Source organism: Prionailurus viverrinus, chromosome B3 (genome assembly GCF_022837055.1).
Source record: "Prionailurus viverrinus isolate Anna chromosome B3, UM_Priviv_1.0, whole genome shotgun sequence".
NCBI lineage: Eukaryota > Metazoa > Chordata > Mammalia > Carnivora > Felidae > Prionailurus > Prionailurus viverrinus.
The window spans coordinates 70,010,705-70,022,343 of NC_062566.1; the positions used below are offsets into that span (position 1 = coordinate 70,010,705).

Consider the following 11,639-nt stretch of genomic DNA (forward strand, 5'->3'; position numbering starts at 1 on the left):
GTCTTGGCACCTCCGAAAAGCCATTGCCGGCTACGAAGCTAGAAAAACAAAAACCAGCCAGAAGATTTCTGTCACACACAAACATACTTTAATAATTTACAAATACACCTGAAAATGCCTTCATGATTTCCTTTCAGTTTTATGTTTCAAATGAGGCTCATCCACAGGACTGGGCCTCAGGGCCCAGCTTGGGCCTTTGCAAATGTCTCCAGTCCCTGACTTAGGGTTTGAAGATTCATTCCATTCTGGACATGAATGCAGGTAACTCCTAGAAAGAAAAGAAGCCACATTTCATCAGGCCTGTTGTTACTCTCACCTTTTTTGGGTGCACCCAAAAATTGCATGCAAGCTACCCATCCTGGACCTATCTATCTAACCGCTCCTAGGAACTTTCTCCTCATTCCCCAAAAGGCTAATCTCACCACTCTGTACCCAGTTTGCTGACGTCTAGGATATTCCGCTTCTCGTCATCAAAGAAGATCATCTGGGAGAAGACAACTCCTGTCTTCTGCTGCAACCTGTGCAAGGCGGGGCAGTGGGTGACCACACTGGCTTCTTAGCTCCTGCAGCCTCTCTGGCCTCCCAGCTTCTACCTTATCTCTGCATACCTCTCAAAGTGGGTGACCTTGCTGCCTGGGTAGATTTCCCGATGAACAAAGTATCTGTCAAGGTCAAAGAGCTCCAGTAGCTGGTTGGCCCCTTCAATCTCCCCTGTTCTGCAAAAAGGTGTAATAATAGATGGGATCAGCAGGGCCAGGGGCTGCAAGCCAAGTTATGTTTAACCAAGGGGAAATCAACTTGCTGTTTTTCCAGGATAAGTAGGCACCCTCGGTCCTTATTCGATTCCCTAGGCTTCCCGTCTGATACAGGCGGCGCTAAGGCAGTCAAGGTTTAATAAATAAAAGGCACAGGAAAGGGTACAATTAGAAAAATATGCAAATACGTGCAAATCTGCACCGCCAAAGTTTTTGTAGCCAAGGGGTTACACGAGACGCCTCCTCATGCATGCGTCTCTCAGCATGAGACAGACAGCTTTTTTTCAGTCGCTCTCCTTACCGTGAAGCGGCCGCGACGGGTACCTCAAGGCCCTGCAACCTTTCCAGGACGTCACGCACCTCTGGATACAGTCGGACTGTCTGGCCCCGCCTATCCCGGACGGCCCCGTCGCTGGAGGGCGAGAGCGCGCTCAGCGGAGGCCGGCCCGCCCGGACCCGGCCTCCCCGGCGCCGCCTCACCTGCCCTTGTGGAACGGGGGGTCTACGTGCGTATCCACCCAGAACGGCCAGAGCGTGTAATCTGCGGGAGGACGGAGGGAGGGCTCAGGCTCGGAGCGCGCAGGGCCCCGAGAACTGCAGCGGGGCTTTGGAAAAGGAGAGCACGCCGCAAATCTCCCCGGGCCGGTTCCTCACCCAGATCGAAAACCACCAGCTTTGGGAGCCGCGTCATGACCGGCGCTGGCAGGCTGCGCGATGCGAGGCGAGCCCTTGCGGCTGCAAACCGCCCCTCCTGCCTTAGAGAAACAGTGACTAGAGCGTCGCCGTGCGGAGCTGCGGCCGTGGGTCTGGAGGCCGCGCAAGAGCGCCTCCTGACGGCGGAGCAGGGGAAGGACTGTAGCTAAGTGCCCACGCCACCACCCACGGGACCGCAGTAGTCCATCTCTCCGAGACACCTTCTTCCCTTTCTTCTCCACCCAGCGTGGCGGGAATCGGCTAGAGACGCCAGGGAAGGGAGCCCTTTCATCCGACACCTCTCTCATTTTATCTTACCAGCTGAGACCTAAGTTATCCGTAGCTTTGTCACTCACTCTTCACTCAACCTTTCTCCGAATCCGCCTCTCTCCAGAACCCAGAGCCCTCCCCCGCATTCCAGCCATAAACATCGTAGTGTCTGTGAAGCCCTTGAGGCCTTTCTTGAATCGGGCCCAAATGGCCAGTAGGGCTACAATGGGAGAGAATTCACTCTCCTGGTTTCTGCTACCTACATCAGTAGTACACTGGTACATGTGTAACAACCAGTTTGGGGGGAGGGGCTGATTTGTATTGTTTGGCTTCTGTAAATATTCCTATCATGGCCAATTTCAAGCTACAAGCACGAAACCAATTATGGGGTTGGGAAGAGATGACAATAATTAGATCTCCTGAGCTGATAAGAACTGGCTCCATACCACTTAGAGCTGACTTTCCTACAGTCTGATAATCCCCCTAAGGGCACATTCCCTTCCGTTGTCCTTCAGAAATGTAAAAGAGTATATACTGTGATGTGCACTTTTGTGCAATACAAGAAAGATTCCAGGAGGTCAGGAAATATTTTATTGGCAACTAGGGACATAGCCATAAGAGAGGGAAGCACACAGGACTGCAAACTAAAACCCAATGGCCACCAAGGGCCCTTTGGGTCAGGAACACGGCATCCTGGGGTCCTCACGGTCTTCTGCCAAACAAGACTGGGCATCCAGGAGAGGGGGCAGTGGCTCTGGTGTCCCACAGAGTGAGAGGACATATGATGCCTCATTAGGAGCGACAGGGTAAGGAGGTAAAATGGAGGGAGGGTCCATCACTGCCTAAGGCCACCTCCTCCTCTCAGAGCCAACACCAGGTGGAGGACTGAACCACCTAGGATCTTGTAATCAGCTGCTGTCTTCTCATCATTCCTGCAGGAAAAGGCAGCAAAAAAAAAAAGGGGGGGGGGATTAGAAATACCATCTAGAACAAGATTCTTATGCTTAGTTTTTTGAGTCTTCCTGGGGGGTCTATGAATGCAGAAAGAATTTACATCTTTATTTTTACTAACCCCTTAAATGAAATTTGATAATTTTTTTAAATGTTTATTTATTTTTGAGACAATGTGGGAAATAGAGTGCAAGCGGCGGAGGGGCAGACAGAGGGAGACACAGAATCTGAAGCAGGCTCCAAGCTCTAAGCTGTCAGCACAGAGCCTGAGGCAGGGCTCAAACTCACGAACCGTGAGATCATGACCTGAGCTGAAGTTGGAAGCTTAACTGACTGAGCCACTCCGGCACCCCTATATTTCTTTTAATTTTGAACATAGACAAAAAACCCACAGTGGTATTAGCAACATGGGTGACCTGTGGACAGAAATTTCATAACATAACTGTTTGCAAGTATTTTGAAAATATATCAAAATTATGGTAATTATTCCTACCATTAGATCTTAATGTATTAATAAACCACATATATTATTTTTTCACAAATTTGTTTTTAGTATCTTGAGAACCGTATCTCATTATCATTAGTTTCCTTTGTAAATCTATGTATTTTATTTTATGTGTGCAAAAATCTTATCCGAGAAGGAGTTCATAGGATTCACCAAATCACCAAAGGATCTCAGGCTCCTCCTCCAGTATTTGCTCCCTCAACCTCACAACTATGTCCAACTTACATCTGTTTTCCACTGTAGATGAGCCGCTGCTGCTGTGGGGGAATTCCCTCTTTCTCCTCCACACGCTCCTTGATTCGCTCCACCTTTAGGGGTACAAGTAGTCAGGGGCTGCTAAGGGGTAGAACCATGGAAGTGGAAAGAACAAGAGCTATGCAGATAGCATGAGAGTGAAAGGACTAAGTTCATCAGCACATCCAAACAAATGTGCATGTAGGGAGACAGGCATGAAAAAGTATTGGCCATACATTACCTTGTCTGTGGGTTCAATGTCAATCTCAATCTCCTTTCCGGTCAGCGTCTGCAACAGGCAAGGGTTTCATGAGTCCTACAGCCTAATATACAACTGGTTTTCTAGGTAAAACACCCTGTCTTAATCTCTGGGGAATCTACATCTTCTGAAAGAAGCACATTGTCAGCAAAGCTGCTTTGAAGAATCAGAAGGCTTTGACCATATCCGTATTTATCAAACACTTTTAGGCAGTAGACAGCTTTGAGAGGGCATCTGACCATTTGACTCTCTTAATCCCACACGTCATTTTAACCATCTTCCCATGCCCACTCCATTAGAATCCATGAGAATACTGGCATTCCCTTGGATGAGATAGCAATAAGAGATGTCCTAAGGAAAGCATGCCTTTGTTCCCTGTATCAAAGTTAGAAATTAACATTCAGATAATTCAAAGAATTCTCAAGGACCCCAGAGACCACTTATGACCAGTTTTTTCAATTAACACTAAAATTCAACATTCTATTCTGTAACTTCTCCAGACTTCTACCTAAATACTAAATTTCAGCTGTAGCTTCTTGACCTCTTCCACAGGCTAAGGGCTGCTGATAATACACATAATAATTACACTCATCATACACTTACAAATGTGCTTCATCCCATCGAGAATGAGAATGAGAGAGAGAGAGAAGTGGAGCTCACCCAAAGGGGGACTCAAACTCATGAACTGTGAGATCATAGAGCTGAAGTCAAATCCTTAACCAACTGAGCCACCCAGGTGCCCTGTCATAGCCAACGCTAAAAAAAATTTTTTTTTTAACGTTTATTCATTTTTGAGAGACAGAGAGACGTACAGCATGAGCAGGGAAGGGGCAGAGAGAGGGAGACACAGAATCGGAGGTAGGCTCCAGGCTCTGAGCCATCAGCACAGAGCCTGACATGGGGCTCGAACTCACAGACTGCAAGATCATGACCTGAGCCGAAGTCGGTCGCTCAACTGACTGAGCCACCCGGGGGCCCCAATCATAGCCAACGTTTAACACTTTCCAACAGTCAGAAACTACATTGAGTGCACCAACACATTTAATCATTGCAACTAAGTTAGGAGATATATGTACTATTGCTATCACCATTTTATAGATGAGGAAAATGGGGTTTGGATAGGTTAAAAAGCATATCCATGAAGTCAAAAGGAGAGTGTGGACCCAAACACAGACTCTCTGGCCCCAGAGCCTGAGGTTTTGTTTCTTTTCCAGCTCTGTACTCAGTACCACCTAAGTGTCTCTGGTCTGATATTAAAATCCAATGTATAGGATTGTAATAGGTTCACAAAACAACAAATGGTCTCTACTTATGGTATTCACATAGACCAGAATGATGACAGTACTTAGGACCTAATTTCTCAACTATGAGAATCAGTTCAGTACTAAGAATATTTAAAAAAATATAAGAGTAATTCTTTTAGAGTTACCTCTTTGGGTGCAAAAGAATAAATCACAACAGTGATTCCCAAGTTTCTACCCCAATCCAAGCTGGCTTGTGAAAACTTATGGTAAAATGGAAAAAATGACAATAGTGAGATTTTCATAAAACTAAATATATTCAGCTGTTTAAAATATCCTTTCATGAAGGGGTGCCTGGCTGGCTTAGCTGGTGGAACATGTGACTCTTAATCTTGGAATTTTGAGTTTGAGCCCCATGTTGAGTGTAGAGGCTACTTAAGAATTTTTTTAAATTTTTTAAAAATGGTTTTTATTTATTTTTGAAGCAGAGAGACAGAGAATGAGTGGGGGAGGAGCAGAGAGAGAGGGAGACACAGAATCCGAAGCAGGCTCCAGGCTGTCAGCATAGAGCCCGACGTGGGGCTCGAACTCATGAACCATGAGATCATGACCTGAGCCAAAGTCGGACACTCAACCGACTGAGCCACCCAGGCGTCCCAAGAAATTTTTTTAAAATGTCCTTTTATGAAATGACAGAAACAATATATGGTGCTTTTTTAAAGCCCTTTCCTAACAAAATGAAAAGTTAGCAATTCTGTGTCATCCATAAATTATTTCACTTTACTGATCTTAATACTTTAAATGCAAAGATTCTTCAAGCAGATAATCTATTTCTAGGTTAACTAACTTGGAGGAAAAACTTGAAACCTGAGCTATGTATTCAAAGAGAAACATGTGTTTACTCAACAGAACAGGTTTACTGTAAAACATTAGGAAAAGCTTAATGCCTGTTAATAAGAAAACTATTAAAACTATGGTACATCCATAGACTGATACACTTACCAGGCAACAATTTATACACTAATGTGGAAAGATCTAAAGAATGTATAATTATATATCATTTTCCATATACAGCGATACACATATGTATATGTATAGAAAAAATGATTAAAAGCATACATATCTCCTATAGTAGTGATTATCTTTGAGAAAGAGAATAGGACTAAGGGAAGGGTTTATCAAGGGTAACTCTCCCTTTATCTGCACTATTAAAGTTTCTAATAAAAATATACCCCTTCATCACATGAATAATAATAAAACAAATATTCATTCTGATTTAATAAAAAATTTTAAAGAGTAAAAAAGACCCTTAGAGAAGGCCTAGAACTGCTCCCCCAAGGGTAAGGTGCTTGGATCTAATGACAGTAAAAAAAAATTACTGGCTTGTAAAATTTAAAACTCTAAGACTGGCCCTTTGTTTCTGACTGTAGAAGCCCATGAATGTATCCAGAGAACAATCTGGTAAAGCGGTGTCCCAGCAGCATCACTTCTGGGAAGATAATCATGACTACGCTAAAAAATATACCTATGATAATGGTCATTACAGTCTTTTGACACTCAAAAATTACAAGCAATCTAAGTATTAAATAGTGGGTTAAATAAATTATGACACAAACATAGAAGAAAAATTACGTAGCCCTCAAATAATCTGTGGAATAATGGTGTAATTCCAGTTTTGTTAAAAAAAAAAAAAACACAACACCACAAAACACATACGTGTATTTATACGCTTTCAAACGAGTGTAGAAGGGTATATACGTGAATGTTTTTGAGTTATGACATTATGGATGCTTTTAATTACATTATTTATGCTTTTCTGTATTTTCCATTTTTTATACCATGAATACACTGTAATGAGAAAAACATTATTTTTAAAATAATGTTCTTGATGGGAGTATAAGGAAATGATTCTGTAAAGCAGCACTGTCCAAAAGATATAAATGTAATGCAAACCACATATACAATTTAAAATATACTAGCAGCCACATATTTTAAAAGTGAAATTAATTTTAACACTCTTAAACCCAATATATTCAAAATATTACTTCAATGTATAATCAATATAAAAATTAGTATTTTACATTCCTTTGTTCTAACCAAATGTTCAAAATCTTGTGTGCATTTCATACTTATAGCACATCTCAATTCAGATGGTAGATTTCCATCTGAAGTACTGTATTTATACTGTGTTTAAATTTCATAACTTACAGTTGAAAAAGTAGACTTACATACCTAAACTGTTCCAAGCAGACTTAAAAGTTTTCCCGATAACTGAATAAAGTCTCAGGCTTTACATTTAAATTAAGTAAAATTAAACACAAATAATTCATAAACTTAATTCCTCAGTCTTATTAGCCACATGTCAAGTGTTCAATAGCTCACGTGGCTAATAGCTACTGTTGGAGCGTTCCAGCTAATATATCAAGCAAAAATAAAATTAGACATACCCATTTTGTAACCTCCAATGAAATAATAGATCTAGGCAATAACAGGTCTATAACATCATAGAAAGCAAAAAAGGTGACAGAATTACATACAATACACCATCTATGACTTATTCTCACAAGTACACATACAAAAGACTAATCAAGCCTCTAGATCTTATATGCCAATCGACATGAAATACGGGGAAACATGGGAATATAATCAGCAAAATCCAAACTGTGGGAGACTCCACTGGAAAAACCACCTAGTTTATTCAACATGAAAAGGGGGAAAAAGGGGGAATTACAGGTTTTTTTAAAGAGGCTTAAAATCCGTATCAACCAACTGCAATGTATGGCTCTTAGTTGGACTCACATTCAAACAAACTGTGTAAAACAAAAGAGAGAATGGGAAAAATTTGATGACAGTGATAAATCACTGTTAATTTTTTAGATGTGATAATTACAGTTCCATTAGGAAAAAAAGAATCATTTTTTACAGATATATACTGAAACACATACAAATAACATATGCTATCTGGGATTTGCTTCTTAAAACATAAGGTAACGAGAGTTGGTGAATATAAGTAAGATTGGCCATGAGGTGACAGCACTTGAAGCTGGATATGGGGTGCATTATATCCTTCTCTCTCCTGTTGTGTATGTTTGAAACAGTTCATAATTAAAATTCAAAGTCCTGTAAAATAAGCGTCAACCTTTCAAACTGGAAATATCAATCCCATTTTTTCATTCTTATAACACAATGTATCAATTGGCAGTGTAGGTGATGGACCCCATTGTTTTATTCTTTATTGGTTGTCATGAATGAAGTGGCTTGAAATGGAGAAAAGTGCTTGTAAACACTGAAATGCTATTCAAATAAAAAATATGTTTGGGTTTAAAAAAAATCAGAGTAACTGAACAATTTTAAAAGATATTCTTGACATTTCCTATTGTGTTTCTTCCTCCAAATCTGGTCATTGTCACCTGGGAATACATTCAATGATGTTTGAATCTAAACTCAACATACTGCTTGCTTTAGGCACTTGAGGGGATATAAAAAGAAATTAAGGGATCCAGCCTTTGCCAACAATGTTTTTCAAGTCAAGATTTACTACCAAGAAACGACGAGACATATAATTAATAGAACTAATATAAAAGGAAATGTCATATTGAATACTACTATCCAAACACAAGGTACGACGACAAAGTGCTATGGTGGGTGAAAATCAACATCAATTTAAACCTGAATGAAATTAACATTTCACCCCCATTATACTAGCTAAAATAAAAATGACTGATAGGACTAAAAGTTAGCTAGGGTACAGAACAGCTGGACTGCTTATTCACTGCAACTGGGAATGTAAAATGGTACAACCCCTTGGAAAACTGGCAGCTTCTTTTAAACTTGCATACATTTACTACATGATCCCAGTAATTTTGTTGCTAGATTTATAACCAAAGGAAATGAAAACATAGGTCTACAAAAAGACTTGTATAACAATGTTCATGGAAGCCTTATTTATAATAGCCAGAAACTGAAACAATCCAAAAGTCCATCAACAGGAGAATGGATAAACAAACTGATATAGTCATTCAATTAAATATTACACAGTAATAAGAAGGAACTACACAGATATAACAGACACAATGCTAAGTGAAAGAAGCCAGACACAAAATTATATATTCTTTAACTCCCTTTATATGAAATTCTAAAACAAGTAAAACTAACGTATGGTAATTTCATAGGGAAGGGGTGAAAATGTTCTAGATCTTGTTACATGGATGTATAACTGTTGTTAAAAACTCATTCAACTGAACCCTTAAGAACTCTGTTGGTTTAAAGTTAAAAATACAAATGTGTTTAAAAAAACAAACAAACCATGGATGAGAAAACTGGGGCTTAAAGAAGACACTAATGCAGAATCTGGGGTTAGGGAGTACTATAATGAGAAAGAACTATAAAGAAAACCTGTACACTATGATTTTTTTTGTACACCATGTCATGGCTTAGACTCTAAACTTTAGAGGGGGTATGTGGTAGGAAAATCTGGTTAGAAGTATTACAGAGAAATAAAGACATAAATTAATGAGACCTCGGACCAGGATAAGGATAATGGGAATGGAAAGAAAATCAGGCAAAAAAGAGGTTATCGAAGGAAAAATTTGGTTCTATAAGCAAACAATGATTCTAAAGAATTACATTCCAGATACCTGCTAGATTGATGGGATCGATACATGAGATGAGTACTGGGAAGATGACCTAAAGCAGAAAATGATGTATTTAATTTTAGAAAGACAGAGACGAGGCATCAAGACAAGATTTAAATCAGGAGGCATTCACTGTAAAGGACTGCAAAAAGAGATATGGAAAAAGTCAGCTACGGGGAGAAGAGAGTTGAATTCGCAAAGGAACCCTGCTAAATAAAACCTACCATTTGTACACTAAGAGCTAATTGCTTTTGTATATACTTAATATATTAAAAAATGCAGCTAACAAAAAAGAAAGAGAAAGATGAAAGGCATAGGAACCTGTTTGTGGAGGCACAAAGAAAAGCATTTCAGGAAAGGAGACTAACAATTTTAGAGAAACACTAAACAAAAATGGATTCAAAGAGAAAATCTAGAACCCTGCTACTCCGGGTAGTCCCTGACAAGCAGTATCAGCATCACCCGGGAGTATGCTGGAAATACAGAATCTCAGGTCTCATCCCAGACCCACTGAATTAGAATCCGCATAACAAGATCCCCAGGTGATTCTCATGCACTTTTAAATTGAGAAGCCCAACCAGAACACAGTATTTTCTTAAACTGCAGGTCTCAACCCATTGGTGGGTTACGAAATCAACACAGAACCAAACTGGAAATATCAAAGCATATCACACTAAGTTTTTTGTGTTTGTAAGGCACGTGAGGTAAACATTTTTAGAGTAGGTTGAGATTTTTTAAGAAGTTTACAAAACATTGTACAAAGTAACCTCTTCTTTGACCAAGAGGATGTGAGAATTCGTATCCAAAAAGCATTTTAGTGTTTCTCAGACTTTGACAGTGACTCAGAACAATACATATGTACTAGTAATACATACATGTGTTTAACATACATATAAAATGAAAACCAAAATTCGTGAAATACTCTTATCCAGCAGTATACCCTGATATTCCTATGTTAACGTTGTTAGCGACCCATTAAATGGATTGTATAATTAGTGACTCTTGTAGCAACTACTAAAGGTTTGAAAAACAAAGATTTTCAACAAGCTGGCCTCCATCCTCAGCCAAGAAGTGGTTTGGAAAGAATGAAGAGGTTAACAATGGCTGGTAAGCACGGTAAATTCACTAAAAAGCTGATGAAAGAACAGACTTACTCAGCAGGAAAAGGCCAAACTAACGTTGCACTGCGTCAGTTTTTAGTTTCTGTCTCTCTGTCTGAAGGTACGAAAGAAGCAATAGCAGATAGGACTAATGAGTGTTGGCAATTGGTATAAAAACCACGGGAGAGACAGGGATGAAGAAAAACACCACCAGTACCAAGAACTAGGGCAATGATAACTAACCTGCCTCAGTCACAGAAGTGAGGCTGGTCCAGGAGGCCCGGCTCAGAAAGGCAGGTGCTGACTGAACACACTCCCAGCTTTGGTTCCTGAAGGCCGGCTGTCACACTGGCGACAACCAGAAAGGCTTACAGTCTAGCTCCTAGGAGGCCCTCGGTTCCCCAAGCTAACGCTTTTGTACTGTGCTTGGAGAAGCAGGTAAGCTGGGCAGTGCAAACTGGAGATCACAGCTTATTCCAAGAATCCGAGAAGGGGAGCCAAGCTGCTGCTAGGCCTTCTCTATGACCGCGGGGGTTCGCATACAGCGATACCCCGGACAAAGGCAGCTTCCTTCTGAGTCACGGCACAGTCCTGGCCGAGAAACCAAGACAAGCAGAGACCCTGGGGTGATCTGGCGGGGCCAGTCCCCAGCTCTCAAACCCTTCTTGGGGCCCCCCACTTCCCATCACCCCTCGCGCGGAGCCCTGAGGCTGTCAGCACCCTCCAGGCTAGGGAAAGGCGTGGTTGTCCTTCCCCGCTTCTCCCGTAAGGCACAACGGCCAGCCCAGTACCACAGCGTCTTGGCAAGGCCGGAGGTGCTCCCACCTTCACTTTAATTAGCATCTTCTTCCCAGTTTGGAGCTGCACACAGATAACTTGATGCTTCTACCGCTGCGGTCGCCGCTGCCGCTCCCCAGCAATCGCCTCTGGGAGTCACTTCTGCTTCCGGGTCACTGCCTGGCTCCACCCCTCTCACCCCGCCTCCTTCCTTTCATCG

General features: G+C 41.4%; 2 protein-coding genes across 5 annotated transcripts; both read right to left on the reverse strand.

Annotated features, from left to right (window-relative positions):
• Positions 1 to 65: 65 nt before the first annotated feature.
• On the reverse strand, positions 66 to 1,957 carry MDP1 (magnesium dependent phosphatase 1). Of its 4 annotated transcripts, none has more exons than XM_047861431.1 (6): positions 1,410 to 1,575; positions 1,236 to 1,296; positions 1,057 to 1,167; positions 609 to 716; positions 423 to 518; positions 66 to 268 (listed from the first exon to the last, which is right to left on the reverse strand). In XM_047861431.1, the coding sequence occupies exons 1-6, from the start codon at positions 1,444 to 1,446 to the stop codon at positions 121 to 123; spliced, it is 561 nt and encodes a 186-aa protein (XP_047717387.1). In that variant the 5' UTR covers positions 1,447 to 1,575; the 3' UTR covers positions 66 to 120. The 4 variants fall into 4 exon arrangements, with proteins under 4 accessions (XP_047717387.1, XP_047717386.1, XP_047717384.1 ...); XM_047861430.1 differs by having other exon boundaries at positions 433 to 518; positions 1,410 to 1,570; XM_047861428.1 differs by having other exon boundaries at positions 433 to 518; positions 1,057 to 1,296; positions 1,410 to 1,866.
• Positions 1,958 to 2,295: 338 nt separating this feature from the next.
• Positions 2,296 to 11,638, reverse strand: NEDD8 (NEDD8 ubiquitin like modifier). Its single transcript, XM_047861438.1, has 4 exons — positions 11,468 to 11,638; positions 3,650 to 3,697; positions 3,400 to 3,482; positions 2,296 to 2,650 (listed from the first exon to the last, which is right to left on the reverse strand). The coding sequence occupies exons 1-4, from the start codon at positions 11,483 to 11,485 to the stop codon at positions 2,554 to 2,556; spliced, it is 246 nt and encodes an 81-aa protein (XP_047717394.1). The 5' UTR covers positions 11,486 to 11,638; the 3' UTR covers positions 2,296 to 2,553.
• Between the last annotated feature and the right edge of the window lies 1 nt (position 11,639).